Source organism: Primulina eburnea, unplaced genomic scaffold (assembly GCF_022965805.1).
Source record: "Primulina eburnea isolate SZY01 unplaced genomic scaffold, ASM2296580v1 ctg1064_ERROPOS200000, whole genome shotgun sequence".
Taxonomy (NCBI): domain Eukaryota; kingdom Viridiplantae; phylum Streptophyta; class Magnoliopsida; order Lamiales; family Gesneriaceae; genus Primulina; species Primulina eburnea.
This window is the reverse complement of record NW_027330608.1, coordinates 47,038-62,193: the sequence shown is the minus strand read 5'-3', so window position 1 is coordinate 62,193 and position 15,156 is coordinate 47,038. Positions and strand designations below refer to the sequence as shown.

Genomic DNA, 15,156 nt, shown 5'->3' with positions numbered 1-15,156 from the left:
TTATCTACTTCAATCATTCTTTTTATCATTTCTTTCTTAATCATTTTATTATTTTATCCTTCAAACCAAACTTAGCCTAATAGGCATCATTATGCAACTTGTTTTTGAGTGGGTATTGTATCCACTCTCTGTGCAATGGTCAAATTGATCTGATTCATAAAATGAGTCGACTTGGTCCACAAATATAGTAAAAAATAATATTTTTATCATAAAATATAAAAGCTAATTTAAATTAACATATATTTTGCAATATTTATTCATAACTTGACAAACAAAAAAATTATATCTTTTGCAATGTTAAATAATACTTGAACGTAAAAAATAATAATTTTCAAGGGTTTTATGAGATTAGATTGAAAATCCGCCTAAAAAATTTATATATTGAACGCATTAGATTTTATAATAACATGAGTAATAAAAAGTGATTAAGTTAAAATTTGTAATAAATATTTTCAGCTAATTTTAAAACTATTATATATTAATAATATGAAACTGGAGAATTGTGGTTTTAAAATGCGCATAAATTATTTATTTATAAATAAAGATTTAAAACAATAAATTTTAAGAAGCTCACGTGGACAGCTCGTGCGCCACAGTTGTATAGGATAAATAACTCGATTCAACTCCGCCTCCAAAAACCCTAAACCCGCTGTTCTCTAGTTCAGGTACGCTCCTCGCTTACGCATTTCTTTCGAATTCGATTTTTTCTGCTCAACGCCTGTGATTTACGCTGATTTACGAATTCTAGGTTTATCGATCGATTGATTTTGCAGGTAAGGCGTCGCTAAATGGCTCCCGCTAAAGGTTCGTGTTTATCCAGATTTAATGAATTGCTGTTTCTGAAATAGCATAAATTGTGCATTGTAAGATTCAATTTTTGTGCCCGCTATGGTTACCTGAACGTTGGAATAGCTTTCCGCGTTTACCAAGATCACTGTAATGTTTTCGTTTGAGATTCGTGTAAATTGATTGGTGTTTATCGATTTGTATTTGTTGTCGAAGTGGCAATGATTACTGAGAATATTAACATTTGGTTGAGGAAACCCCCCAGAAGTTTACTTTTTAGGAACTATAAAAACTGGGTCTTTAAATTTGCATTTACCTGTGAGGCCCTCAACCTTGATTGGGCACTGAGACCAATATTTGCCTCCTGTTCTTGTGCATGTTTATTAATGAAAAAAATAATATGCTGCATCAGGGTTTGATGTCAGTGGCTGTAGGTAGCATTTATGGGTTGTTTTTCTTATTCAAGATCAATTGTTATGTATTTATTTGGATGTTATGTCTCTCATTTTTTATTCCTTGCCTTGAGGAATGTGATTTTAATTTAATGGAATGTTGAGGATGGCTGTTATTTTGTTGATAGTTTTACCTTTGCACTTATGTGCAGCTGATGCAGCGAAAAAGCCAGACCCAAAGGCTCAAGCCTTGAAAACTTCAAAGGCTGTGAAATCAGGTTCAACAACCTTTAAGAAGAAGTCCAAAAAGATACGCACAAAAGTTACATTTCATCGACCAAGGACATTGAAGCAGGACAGAAATCCCAAATATCCACGTATTAGTGCCCCTCCCCGCAACAAGCTTGACCATTACCAGATTCTGAAATATCCACTCACCACTGAGTCTGCAATGAAGAAAATTGAAGATAACAACACTCTTGTATTCATTGTTGACATTCGTGCTGACAAGAAAAAGATCAAGGATGCAGTCAAGAAAATGTACGACATTCAGACCAAGAAAGTCAACACCCTTATCAGGTATTTACTGATTTGATTGATTTTGCTGCTAGCTTCATCTTATGCAGTTTTTCTTGTAACCGCTAATTGAAGAATCGGTGTTCTTTTACTTGTTTCATCATATTGTATTACACCCATGGTTTGCATGTATCTGAAGTTTTCCTGCCTTTGACATAAATTAGTCATTGGTTTTTTAAGAATTACTGGCTCCTTGCTAAGAAAGAACCTTTCAAAAATAAGCTGACTGACATAAATATACCAAAACCGATGGACATTTTGTTCTTATTTCTAAATTTACCCAATTATGAAATCACTCTGTACAATTTCTGAAAATATGGAATTTGGTTTAAAAATACTCTTTTGAATGCTTCAACGGAATTATGGTTTATGATTGCTACGTTTATTTTGTGGATAGACAATCCTTGGATGCTAAAAATCAAGAGGGTCCTGCTTTTCACTATATAATCATTTGAATGCTTTTAATGGAATCATGTTTCATACCTTAATCATTTATCTTGTGAATGGATGGATAGTCCTTGGATGATAAAAATAACGAGGGTCCTTTTGTTTCATGATCTAACAGTGATAAACCAATCAAGGCGTGGCATAGAAGTATTGTTTGTGAGTTATTGGATGCAGAGCGCGGCACCTTCTAAATGTTTTCGTCTGTGTTAATAGTTTCCATCTGACTCATTTTGCTACAATTTGTATCATATTTTGGTTTTTGTTACAATTATGACTCACCTGATGATATGTTGCCTCCTAATTATCGCTTGGCTTTTGTAAACGAGTTAACACATGCCTTCTTGTACATCTAATGATTGTTTTTTCTTTTCTTTCAGGCCGGACGGAACCAAGAAGGCGTATGTTAGATTGACTCCGGACTACGATGCTTTGGATGTCGCCAACAAAATTGGGATTATCTAAACAATCTCCGGATCTCCTCAAATTTTGTGTTTTTGTTTGTTCAACGGTCACTTTGAATTATGTGAATTTTAATGCAGAACCATCTATTGTTTTCATTTAGACGTTGGAGAATCAGATATGGTAACTCGTAGTCGTGTTGGACCTTCTATTAGTTTTAATAGTTATTTATCATGTTTTAGGATCCTTCTTTGCTGATGATCAAGAATCATAAACTCTGTTAGCGTGTAACGATGTACTGTATAGACGGTAAAAAATTTATTCGCGGTGGTACATCTTTTATCTTTTGGGACTTCCTCTTACATGTATTGTGAATATCCACAGGGATAACCAAATCTTCGCGGAGATTAATTGGAGAAATAGATTATTCGGGATTTATATTTAAAAGATTAACTTCGACATTGAATCAAACCAATTTTATTTCCTGCAAAGATAAACCAATTTTTGTATTATAAAGATAAAACCATTTTGAAATACTAATAAAATGAACGAAATTGGTAACAAATTAAAGGTTAATCAAATAAATTTTTAAAGTTTATATTATTCAATTGGTTTCACCAAAAATCGAAATGATTAAACAAATGTAAGCTTTTAAATTTGCTATTTGACTCATACGCCTTTTCTCGCTCTCCAACAACTCGCCGCCGTCCATGGCTATCGCCGCCGCTTCAACGCTGCCGTTTGGCGCCGCCTACCGCAGCCCGCTCTCGTACTCCTCCCAACTTTCTTTCAACTTCTTACGGTTGTCGTCATCGATTCAGAAACCTAACATTCTGAATTCAAACACCATTTCCCCTGTCCCAAACAAACATAATTTCCGCGTTATCTCTGCTATGAGCTTTGAGATCCCCGAGAAGAGCTCTCCTACGTCTTTTCTTGATCATAAAGAAAGCGGAATCCTTCATTTCGTCAAGTATCATGGACTCGGCAATGATTTCATATTGGTAAGTTATACAACATCTGTGCGAAATGCGGACTATTTTTTAATCCCATATTGATTTTGATGTGAATATCTGCAAAAAGTTGAATGGAAAGGTTGAAGCTTTTTACTGGTATAGATTTGGAAATAAAATTTATGATGTTAATTTGTTGCTGAGGTGCTCAATACTTCTTAGGATCAATGATCAAACTTTTCGGCAATGCTAGGTCATCCCGTATTGGTCTTCCTCTTACATGTTGACTATCTGTTGACTTGATAGAGTACCTGGTGATATCATAATCTTTCTTTGATTTTCATTGAATGTTTGACATACTTGATGGAAATTTTACCCTTACTTTATAATATTAATTTTCTGAAATATCCACATAGAGATGGTAGTGAATGTACGAGGAATTTTTTTATCTTTATTTCAAAGTTTATCTCTATCTCAAACCCAAATTCGTAAATGCATAAAGATAGGCTCAAAACTCATCGATATATTGATTAGAGGCAAGGTCATATCTGTGCGGCAGTGGTGGTTTTTCTGTAATTTCTTTGTTTAAGGCTTCGCTTTCTCGGGATCATTAAATTGAGCTGGCATTTTCATATATCTGATTCTATCGTTCTTTCTTCATTTACACTGAGTGTGGTGACAATGAAGCCCTATCGACTACCTTCGAATACAGGATCACAATTGGACTTGACCAAAGATGAATGCGTAAAAGAATTTCTGCAGTGATTGACATAAAAAATGATCTGAGAGCTTTATTCTTTCAGTTCATTTTCTATTATTAAATTGAAAAATATTTTAATGATCTAAGCCATCAAGAGGAAATTCCGTAGTTTATTTTTATATCTTTTTGAGCTTCACATAAAGCCAATAATGCATGCAGTACTTGCGAGTTATTATATGCTTTATTGTTAGTTTTAATTTATTATTTTGTACATGTGCACTTTACGCACATTTGATAATCGATGTAGTTCTAGGACTTGTTGGTTACGTTTCTAATTGTCATTGTCCGTGAGTACCAATTCAATAGGTAGATAATCGGGATACAGTAGAGCCCAAAATTACTCCTGAGCAAGCAGCGAAATTGTGTGACAGAAACTTTGGCGTCGGAGCTGACGGGGTGATATTTGTAATGCCCGGTATCAATGGAACTGATTATACCATGAGGATCTTTAATTCTGATGGTAGTGAACCAGAGGTAATCATTCTTTGATTTAAAATTAACTTGTCTATTGCTGCTTCCTTTTGATTGTATGCAGAATGATGGTGGTATTATTTTTTCTCTAAGCATTGGATCAAATGGCATAAGAAGAAGTGTTTTTACTTAACATTTGCTTTAGAAACAATATTTTAGTGTTTCCAAACTAAGTGCATCTGAAGTTATTAACTAAGAGCGGAAGGCTTATGGAGGACTTTTTTGTTAGCTTAGCACTTGAAGACGGAGGAATATCAAACAAGAGTCCATTAGTATAATTTTCCCTGTTAGTTCCTTTTCTTGAAGCAAGTGTAGTAGATATTTGATCCCATTGGTTCATTAAGGGAAATTATGCGTGTAGAAATTCATTCTGTTTCATCTTTTCCTATAAATTTGCATCTTCATCTTTGTTAAAGAAATGCTTTTAAGGCAACCTTTTGTTTTGTTGTCAGATGTGTGGTAATGGAGTTCGATGTTTTGCCAAATATATAGCAGAGCTTGAAAATCTACATGGGAAGCAGAGGTTTGAAAAACCCTTTATTTTTTTGGTAAAAAGCAATTACATTTTCCTATAAACTTCCTTTCCTTTTAATTTATTACCTTCAATTCTGCTGATTTCTTAGGGTATCTATGAATTTTAAGTTGACCTTGATCGTTACGTTGCTATTTTTGTAGATAAATGAATTCCATTCAGTTTATAGAAATTTTCGGAAAGTTTAATTTTAGGCCGTAGACTCCCTTTGTTATTTTTATTTAGCCATCTCTCTCTACATATCTGTGTGTGTACCCTTATGTAAATGAATTTATTGTTTCGTCTTGTAGCTTCACTGTGCATACTGGTGCTGGTTTAATCGTTCCCGAAATTCAAGAAGATGGAAAGGTACTTTTTGAATTATATACCTCACATTCTGCTATTTGAGTTTTGGTGGGTTGTAAATAGTATAGAAAAAAGTGAACATTTTACTTGCAATACCTTACGTTTTTATTCTATGAATAGATTTTTGGCATCATCACTTTAACTAATTTATTCAGCATTTATTAAAAAAAATCAGGTCACAGTTGATATGGGTGAGCCAATTCTGAAGGGATCAGAAGTTCCTACCAAATTACCTCCAAATAAAAATCAGTCTGTTGTTAAAGCAAAATTAGATGTAGATGGGGTAAGCTGGAATGTTACTTGTGTTAGCATGGGAAATCCTCATTGTGTCACTTTCGGTACAGAAGCGGTCAAGGTATTTATTTATTACCTTCACTTGTAACCTGCTCATATTCTCAGTGATGCATAGCTGTTCCGTTTCTTGCTCTCTCTTTCCTGATTACTCTTAATGGCACAGGATTTACAAGTCGATGAACTCAATTTAGCACAAGTCGGCCCCAAATTCGAATATAACGAAATGTTCCCTGTCCGAACAAACACAGGTACGGTGAATTGAGTCTGCCACTACTAGCAGAGATTTATTTCATGTTGTATTTCCCTGATATTAGCCCGTATACTTGCTTAATTTAGCATACTAGATCAAATGAATCCCTGTTATGGTTGTACTTGTCCGGCTATATTTGGATAAAATAAAGCGAGCTGGTCTCATATGTCCTTGTTGTCCATGATTGTAAAACTGTTAACATTTATGTGTCACTGCATTGTAATACTTTTCCCTGTCGTATTACAGAATTTGTTCAAGTCTTCTCACCAAGTCACCTTAAAATGCGAGTTTGGGAACGTGGAGCAGGTTCATATGTTCTTTGTACCTTTATATTTAGACTTTCATTGTAACTGCTTATGCATATGCAGGCACAATTTCAATCTTTTCAATTACAAATTTAGAATCATCGACTTTCCATATCAGTCTGCCCACATGCTCAGACCCCTTTTATCCTTCGACAATTGAAGTAGTAGTTCATTGTTTTTTTGCAGGTGCAACTCTGGCCTGTGGGACCGGAGCTTGTGCTGTAGTTGTTGCTGCAGTTCTCGAGGGTCGTGCTGGTAGAGTAAGTTCGAAACTGCAATTTTTCACGTTCTAAAGTTTATTAATTTGGATTATCCTGAAATAATTTTCGGCATGCAAACTTACACAACACAAATTTAGTCTCAGTTCCTTTAAGAATGAACACTCGGCGACGACGACGACGACGTTTGGTGTTGTTGCCACTTGCAACATGTTTATGTCTCATGCTTCTCATTTTTGTTTTCAACTAAACAGAGTTGTCGAGTTGATTTACCTGGAGGACCATTGGATATTGAGTGGCGGGAAGATGACAACCACGTCTACATGACCGGGCCAGCCGAAGTAGTCTTTTATGGATCAGCTCCGTTATAAGTGGCAATCCTTCAAGTTTAACTGTAGGCTTTTTTCATCTGGCCGGACTCTTTAGATGATGAAGCAAGCATGTCTGGTTCTTCTTTCGGGTTACCCAATGGCACCCTAAATTAATTGCTGATGACGTGCGACGCATGGGGCTGTGGTTATGTTCCATTTTGTTGATTCGGCAATAAAGAGAACAAAGGTTACGGTTTTAGTGGAAAAAGTATTGCTTTTAGTTTATTCTGTGCTCTTAATATTTTAACCATATATTTCTGTAGAACTTCGAGGTCAAGAGGCTTGATCCGTTCAATTAATGTATGATAAGTTTACCGTTGAATCTAACAGCCTTCATCCAGTTCATTTTGCAATTACATTTTTTTCTTTTACTTCTTCAGTTCCCGAATTGCCAAAGTTCAAAATTTTCTTGCCCCACTTCATTTTGATTCTACACTGGCCATACATCTGGGGCCTGTCAACCATACTCGCCCCTTGGTAGTAAGTATTATTGACGTACGGATTACCAAAAAACGAAGGGAATAATTATCGACCACTATTTTTTTAACTCTTAGCTTGATTAGTCAAGCTTATGAGAAATACCTTGGAGACGAACAACCATTGAGTCAAATTGACACTCGATCTATAATGGAGAGGCTATGTGGGGACCCGAACGCTAATTCATTCCTTAATCACTGTTAGGAATATTTAATCATTTATAATTAACATGGTCTAAATTTTTTATTTTTTTAAATACAAAATTCAATTCAAATTACATATTAAACATAACCTACAATTATTGTATTATCTACAATAATTCAACTAGGTTCAACTACATATCAGTACTGAATCCTAAGTTGCTTCTGAAGCCCGGATCTCCACGTTATCTAGTCCAGCCTCGTTCTCTTCTTGACCCCGATCCTATTCCACCTGTTGCCATGCGCACATACAAAACAAGATAACAGCCGGATACTCTAGTGAGAATTACATTCTCAGTATAAACCATATATACATGCAGTCATATAAATCATATAAAAGCATATAACAAACCTTCATAACATGTAACAGAATCAGAAACATTAATTAATATCAAGAATAATTCCTAATCTAAACATGTACCAAAATCAGGAACACCGATAGGCGTGTACCATATTCAGGAACATAAATTAACATCAATCAATATAAATCGATATAACTGTCACTTAGACTCGTGACTCTACGTTTTAGAATAGACTCAATCCTAGCCTAGGGATCTCGATTCCAAATGTTGGCATTCCATATCGATCACCAGTAATAGAAGAAAGTCTGATTCTATCCACATCGATATGGTATCGATCACCAGTAATAGAAAAAGCTAAAAGCTCTGATTCTATCCACATCGAGATAGTATCGATCATCGGTAATAGAAGAAGCTCTGATTCTATCCACATCGATATAACATCGATCACCAGTAATAGAAAAATCTCTGACTATCCACATCGATACGGTATCGATCACCAGTAATAGAAAAAACTCTAATTCTATCCACATCGATAGCCAAACATCCGGTGACAGACTTTGGCACTAACGCCAATACACTATCTTGTGACATCGTGCAATGTGCCCGTGGCGATCCCGCCGTACTTCTGTCATAAGATCACTTGTCTAATACATGCTATCTATCAATCAAGAAAACAAGCATATTAATTTATTCATTGCAAATATCTATGCAATAGAATAAAGTATGTAATTTAGGGAAACTCGAGCCAAACCTCAGTCGAGTTGTGCAATCCCAACTCGACATTAATTTATACATTTATCTTCTCGCTCTGACGAAGACGAAGTTCCGAAGTCAATTATGTTCATTTCCAATCTGGTAATAACAATACCGAACAGACACAATATCAGTATGTAACTCCGTTCAAAACCTGTTCTGATCAATACTCAAATCAAAACATAATCTGCTCAATGCCAATCGACATATGGTACCACCATACAATCTCAACCAATACCGAATCTGATCAATATCAATTTACGGATGTTTCGACGACATAAAAATACAGTCACGATAACCCCGTCAGTCCAAACATCACAAATATAATACCAGACTTCGAAATCAGTATCAGTACGACTCATAATTTCAACAACAATACAAATCTGAATGAAATCTCAGTCAAATCGACTCCAAAAATCATAACAATTACATAACCAGTCCGTTCTTCAATCTGACTTCGATTCTATGATGTCTAACAAGACAAGAACATCAAATATGAATCATATTCAATTCTGAAAATAGAATAATGTCAAAACATATCAAAACGTAGCAAAACTTACGTCCAGTTGTAGCCTACGTTGATAGGAACTTAATACTGAAGTCGGATTTAAATTTGAACAGACGGTTCGCTCATACATCAATTTCAAACTCAAGAAATGAGCCTTTTCCCCGAAGCTTTCCTCGGCTAACTGAATGTAAATTTCGTTCATTTACATACACACACACACACACACACATGCATGAATCAAGAAACGTGGCCCGTTCCTTCACGCGGCACGTCTCGCGCATATGCGCGATCACCATCGGCGCATATGCACGAGACACAATTTCTCAGCGCGTGTCTCGGCAGCTTGCGCGCATATGCGCGCCTCCAGTCCGCGCATGTGCGCCAATTGTTCTGCCATGCCCGCGCATATGCGCCTGTCTATATCGCGCATATGCACCAAGCACTTGGGACTTCTCTTTGGCTACTGGACACCTCGCGCATATGCGCCCCCACACGCCGCGCAGATGCGCGGGGTCTTCTGTCCACTCCGCGCATGGCTCGTGCATCACGTCGCGCATGTGCGCGAGCACACCTCCTTGCACATATATTTCGCGTCTTTTCTCACCTTTTTCGGTCCACTCCGTTCCGTCTATAATTACCTTGATTAATCAATAAATCATTTTAGATTAATCTCAGATTACGGTAATTATACCCAAATCATTTCAGATTACGGTAATCAAATTCTCGAGCCTTACAGGCTAGATATTCAATTATCGCTGAGAGTGAATATTTTTTCGCCTGTGATTGCACTCGCGAGCCGAGCTCATGAATAGGCATTCAAGCTCGATTTTTGTCCAATAATCCATACAAAAAAGGCCCATTATTTTACATCTCATTCCATTACTCATGAATAGGCATTCAAGCTCGATTTTTGTCCAATAATCCATACAAAAAAGGCCCATTATTTTACATCTCATTCCATTACACATTCTAAGCAGAAACCTCAGCTTTGCAAGCAGATCAGTATATGCATCAATATTCTATGTCACATGAAACGATCTAAAATGAGTAATATCTATATTTATTCAATGATATTTCTCTTCTGCGTCATCATACTTGGTTTTCTTGATCCTTTTCATATCAAACAATCCTTTAACAAATGCATCCACTATCTTTTTCTGTGATTCCAGTATCATTTCATTCCTCTTCATCTCCATTTCCCTTCTAATCCCCTCCATTTCCCTTGCCAGCTCCATCTTTGCCCGTTCCATTTTCATGTACTCTTCCCCTAAGAAACTAATAGATTCCACCATCTTCTCCACCGCATCTCTTCTCAGCTTTAAACCGTCCGCGGCCGCGGCTCTGTAACTTGGAGCAACAAAGCTATTGCCCCCATATTCTTCAGTCGGATTTTTCTCAACTCTTTTGCCTCTTAATCCTGGTGGAAGCATTTCTTGATGAAACCCGTTGCCGAAATCTACGTTTCTGGGGAAATTTTTCGGGATTCCATTCATTAGCTTTCTTGATCGGGAATTTACTGGATTTTCATCCAGAGGCATGTCCTCTTCTTCCTGGTAGGAAGGGTAATAATTCGAAAGCTTGGTGTCTGGATTGAATTTATTCTGTTTGACACCACTGTAAAATCCAAAATCGGGACTCGAATCGTTCGTATTCTTGGATTTAAGCTTCGATTTCAAGGAATTATGATCGGGATAAGGATTAGGGTCAATCCCATCACCCGAATTCCCCGATTTCTGAGACTCCGCCGGAGGGGTGGTTCCGTTCTCCATAGCCTCCATGTAATCGAAGAAAAACCAAGAAGAAAAGAAGCGTCCAGCCCGGTAAGGGTAGGTGACAGAGCGTTGTTTCTCTGCGCGGTAGCGCTGGCGGAGCTTCTCCATCTTGTGGCGGCACTGCGCGGAGGTCTTTGCCGGGGAGGCATCCGGGCAGCGGTTGGCCACGGTTTGCGCCACTGCATCCCAGTCCGCCGTGCGGAGGTACCCTCGGCGGAGGGCGTACCATCTCTCGCGGTAGGCATCGATGAGAACCAAGGTTTCGTATTGGGTCCAGCATGGAGGTGGGAATCTCCGGGGAGCCTTCGCGGCCGTGTCAGCTACCGTGACCGTTACTTCGGCAGATTCGGCGGCGGTCAAGGCGGATGGCATGGTGCAAGGATATTATAGATCAAGACCGATAGTTGGATACGATCCACTGCGGAGGCCCAAGTTAGCAAGAGGAGGAACGCTGCGATCCACGGAGAAAATATGTGGGACAAGATCAGGCCGGGATGGCGCACAGGATAAGAATAAATGAATATGGATAAAAGAGGAGTGGTTATGGGTGGGGGATGGGTGTAATAGCCACGCGGAGCACAATAGCAGCTAGGTGGGGTGGGTGGGTGGTGGTGGTGCTGGGGATTGGAATGACGAAGCCGGCTACCACCACCACCGTGCCCCCTTTTTCCACACCTTACCTCACGCTCGCCTTATGTTATTCTTCTATCAAATTTATCCCATAATTATTTTTTTAATTTTAAATCTTTTAAGTTTTAATACCGCGACATATTTGGATTATTACATAATGTATGATAATATACATATCTGGTTTAATTTAATTATAGAAAATTGTAGCAGAAATAAAACAGAGCATTCATTATTTAGAGCAGAAGATTTCGCCCTAAAGACTAAAAAATCGGAAGCATTTTGTTGTGTGTTGTCAAAAGACTCCATTTAAAAATACTTTTGTGGTTCAATATTTGAAATATTGTGTGTTGTCAAAAGACTCCATTTAAAAATACTTTTGTGGTTCAATATTTGAAATATGTTTCCTGAAGATTGTAAAAAAAAAGAACCCATGTTTTTGATCGTCTATCTTTTTTATGAAATTAAACGAGTTTGGACAAATTCAGAACTCAAATAAGAAATTATCAAATTAACTGGATATATATATAACTCCATTAGTTTATTAGAATTGTTGAAATGATTTGGAGCTTGTATATTACTGAGATGCAAACAGAAAATGTAAAACTCCATTTTCGGGGCTTGGTTAGAACTCCGCAATTTGTTAGCTGGGATCTCTACAAACGTTTGGCTTCTCTCTGCAACTACGGTGCATCAACTTTTGTTATTCTCTTCGCTTGTTTGTCTCGTGGAATGGCTGCTTGCTTCTTCAGATAGATTGATGGCCACGACTTCCAAATTTGGACACCCGTCGCTTTGTTCATCCAAATTTTTACTTTGCTTAGTTGGTAAGAACTCCAGTTCTGCGATCAAATGGGGCTCGTAGTCTTTCTTTTTCCCCCACACAACGAAATAAAGGCCGATAACTATGACGATTGCACCGACGACTCTGCATGAAGAACGTACGTGTGTTTAGCATAGTTTTTAGGGACACACAACTTGTGCTAGCGGAACCCTTTTCCCTCGCTAATGCTTTTGAGATCCAATGAAGATGTACAGACCAATAAAATGGAAAGTTTGAGGTTTTACCTCCCCAAATACATTTGCTCGGACAATATGAAAGAGCTGAGGCCAGCAACCATGACCATGCTCAGCGGGCTGAAGGCAGTTACGAAGACCGGACCTCTTTCTTTCATTACAACTCCTTGAACATAATAAGCAATACCGGAACAGAATATACCCTGCAATACTTGATTGTAAATGACTCTAGACTAAAATTGTTTTTCTTATGTCGAAATAAAATATTTCAGTGGAGTTCTTGAATTATAACTCTATCAGACAAATATTTTAATCTTCAAGACGCCAAATGCGAAATTTCAATCTATGATATTGCTTACACTGTATACAGCTGCAAGAAACTTGGTATCCCATGCTATGGACCAAGCTGCTGAGTTACCCTTCTCCATAACAAGTGCTACAGCCGTGCCCTCCACAGTTCCCAAAACACATATCCAAGCAGTGAGAGAGAGTTCAGCAGGGTACGTTTTCAAGACAATTGCCTAGAAATACATGGGAAAATTTAGGCTTCGATTAAAGGTTAGTTCATTAATTGCCCATATTAATTAACATGTGTATAGTTTCGTTACCTGCAATATCATGAAGCAAGCCCAACTAAAACATCCGGTCGTGATCATGATGGCACCCTTGATTGAATGCTGAAGATTTACTTGGCCATGTTGATGTGCATGACTGCTTCCATCTTTCGTCCATGGCAGACCAATATCCGGGCCTTGTACCAAGGTCATGATCATGGCTCCTGCAACAGTAGCTAGAGTTCCTATTATCTTTGCTTGGCTGCGGATGCTCATTAATCTTATCTTCTCAAGCCTGTATATGTGGCATTTGACGGATTTAAACGAAATCATTTCTCTTTTTTTTTTGCTAATTAATTACTTGTACAAAACATCCTACGACACTTGAACGACGAAATTCACCTGAATATGTATGCCATGACGAAAGTAATGGCGGGAAGAACATTTGCCATGGCAGCCGCAAAAGTTGCTGTCGTGTATTTCATTCCCAAGAAGTAAAGATTCTGATCTATGACTGGCCTGTTATTTATTAAATCTCGAATTTAGTTATGATGACTATTGCAGATGACACACGAAGAAAAACAACTTAAGTTCATATCCAATGGAACTTACTCCAGCAGACTGAGAAGCATGATCTTGGCAAATATTGAGGTAGTCATCTTTGGCCTTATTTTCCTGTCGGACAACACATAATGATCCCTTTAAATTTTGCTATAACCAACGCAAGATCGTGACGATGTACACTTAAAAGCAAGTCTTGGGACGATTAATATTTTTTGAGAGACGCCGAAACTTAAACTACGTGGGAAACTAGAAATTTTGTAAGCGTAGTATAATCATCTAGGCTCGTCAATGCACTACTTAACATACACATATTCACATAAAAGAAATCGAAAGCGAGAGATGTACAAAGTGAATGACATTAACTTGTCTAGAGCAAGTGCGAAAGGGGTAATGACAACGGTGGCAACGACATGCCGATAAACTACGAACACATAATTGCTCATTCCTTCGTTCAACGCAGCTTTGGAGATGATATCCATGCCCGCCAACCCAGCTTGCAGGAAAATCACACCTAGGAATGGTTTTGCCTTCTGGAACAAAAGGTGCTTTCTACCATTTGATACTTGAATGTTCATTGTCAAGCTTAAGTTCTGCTTGATTCCTTGCTGTTCGTTACGTCTCAAATTGACACCTATTTGTACACATTAGAAAGATAACTGAAGCATGGGGACAGTAACAAAAAGGGAAAATGGAAATCCCATGAAGCCCTCACGCAAAAACGAAGACAAACGAACGGTTTTTTATTTTATGTTCATCCTATGCAAAACACTAACTATTTATAGACAAGAAATCATTATCCAGCCAGCCATCACTTAATGTTTTGCATGAAGCTTTCCTAATTAAAGAGAGAGGCACCCATATTGTAATGCAAAAAAATATATATCATCCCCTGCTGTGGAGGGGGGACTTCATAAATATATACTTGTTGAAAATCGTTATAAACCATTTCATTTTTCTTGAAATATATACGTCAAAAAACATAAGAAAACAGAGCAAGAATATTACAAGTTTACCTTAAACAACTACTGTCACGCTGTCCTTGATTTTGTTCAGTACTGGTTTGTGTAATGTGTGAAAAATTGAGAAGGAGCGTTCAGCTTATATATGTGCATTAGAGTTGACAAGTGGCGACTTAAAAGCAGTGGCGGAGCCATAAATATGGCTTTGTCCGGACTGAAATTTTAAACTCTAAAATCTTTTAATGTTTTAAATTGATCTACACGAACTAATATCATATTATTCCAAAATTATACAAAATTTACATATACATTTTTTTTAAAAAA

At 37.5% G+C, this 15,156-nt stretch overlaps 4 protein-coding genes across 5 annotated transcripts; 2 read left to right on the top strand and 2 right to left on the bottom strand.

The window, feature by feature from the left end:
- The first annotated feature begins 585 nt into the window (after positions 1-585).
- LOC140820478 (large ribosomal subunit protein uL23) lies at positions 586-2,842 on the top strand. 2 transcript variants are annotated; one of them, XM_073180775.1, is made up of 4 exons: positions 586-665; positions 774-804; positions 1,391-1,757; positions 2,579-2,842. In XM_073180775.1, exons 2-4 carry the CDS (start codon positions 789-791, stop codon positions 2,661-2,663), a joined length of 468 nt encoding a protein of 155 aa, XP_073036876.1. In that variant the 5' UTR covers positions 586-665; positions 774-788; the 3' UTR covers positions 2,664-2,842. The 2 variants fall into 2 exon arrangements, with proteins under 2 accessions (XP_073036876.1, XP_073036875.1); XM_073180774.1 differs by having other exon boundaries at positions 596-665; positions 749-804.
- Positions 2,843-3,239: 397 nt separating this feature from the next.
- LOC140820461 (diaminopimelate epimerase, chloroplastic-like) lies at positions 3,240-7,437 on the top strand. The gene is made up of 9 exons (XM_073180747.1): positions 3,240-3,604; positions 4,620-4,787; positions 5,237-5,307; positions 5,607-5,664; positions 5,837-6,016; positions 6,119-6,203; positions 6,452-6,511; positions 6,697-6,770; positions 6,983-7,437. Exons 1-9 carry the CDS (start codon positions 3,311-3,313, stop codon positions 7,097-7,099), a joined length of 1,107 nt encoding a protein of 368 aa, XP_073036848.1. The 5' UTR covers positions 3,240-3,310; the 3' UTR covers positions 7,100-7,437.
- A 2,798-nt stretch (positions 7,438-10,235) lies between these two features.
- LOC140820462 (uncharacterized) lies at positions 10,236-11,826 on the bottom strand. Its single transcript, XM_073180748.1, has one exon. It carries the CDS (start codon positions 11,481-11,483, stop codon positions 10,404-10,406), a length of 1,080 nt encoding a protein of 359 aa, XP_073036849.1. The 5' UTR covers positions 11,484-11,826; the 3' UTR covers positions 10,236-10,403.
- A 457-nt stretch (positions 11,827-12,283) lies between these two features.
- On the bottom strand, positions 12,284-14,463 carry LOC140820479 (WAT1-related protein At2g37460-like). Its single transcript, XM_073180776.1, has 7 exons — positions 14,237-14,463; positions 13,922-13,984; positions 13,712-13,828; positions 13,364-13,604; positions 13,115-13,276; positions 12,807-12,958; positions 12,284-12,666 (listed from the first exon to the last, which is right to left on the bottom strand). Exons 1-7 carry the CDS (start codon positions 14,446-14,448, stop codon positions 12,432-12,434), a joined length of 1,182 nt encoding a protein of 393 aa, XP_073036877.1. The 5' UTR covers positions 14,449-14,463; the 3' UTR covers positions 12,284-12,431.
- Positions 14,464-15,156: the final 693 nt, after the last annotated feature.

Excerpts from the sequence above, each read along its gene's own strand:
- LOC140820462 (XM_073180748.1), bottom strand. The coding sequence starts at position 11,483 with ATGCCATCCGCCTTGACCGCCGCCGAATCTGCCGAAGTAACGGTCACG.
- LOC140820461 (XM_073180747.1), top strand. The coding sequence starts at position 3,311 with ATGGCTATCGCCGCCGCTTCAACGCTGCCGTTTGGCGCCGCCTACCGC. Across the intron at positions 3,605-4,619 it reads TCGGCAATGATTTCATATTG|GTAGATAATCGGGATACAGT; the intron begins GTAAGTTATACA and ends CCAATTCAATAG. Across the intron at positions 4,788-5,236 it reads CTGATGGTAGTGAACCAGAG|ATGTGTGGTAATGGAGTTCG; the intron begins GTAATCATTCTT and ends TTTTGTTGTCAG.
- LOC140820479 (XM_073180776.1), bottom strand. The coding sequence starts at position 14,448 with ATGAACATTCAAGTATCAAATGGTAGAAAGCACCTTTTGTTCCAGAAG. Across the intron at positions 13,985-14,236 it reads TTCGCACTTGCTCTAGACAA|GAAAATAAGGCCAAAGATGA; the intron begins GTTAATGTCATT and ends GTTGTCCGACAG. Across the intron at positions 13,605-13,711 it reads GTCATGGCATACATATTCAG|GCTTGAGAAGATAAGATTAA; the intron begins GTGAATTTCGTC and ends CCACATATACAG.
- LOC140820478 (XM_073180775.1), top strand. Across the intron at positions 1,758-2,578 it reads AAAGTCAACACCCTTATCAG|GCCGGACGGAACCAAGAAGG; the intron begins GTATTTACTGAT and ends CTTTTCTTTCAG.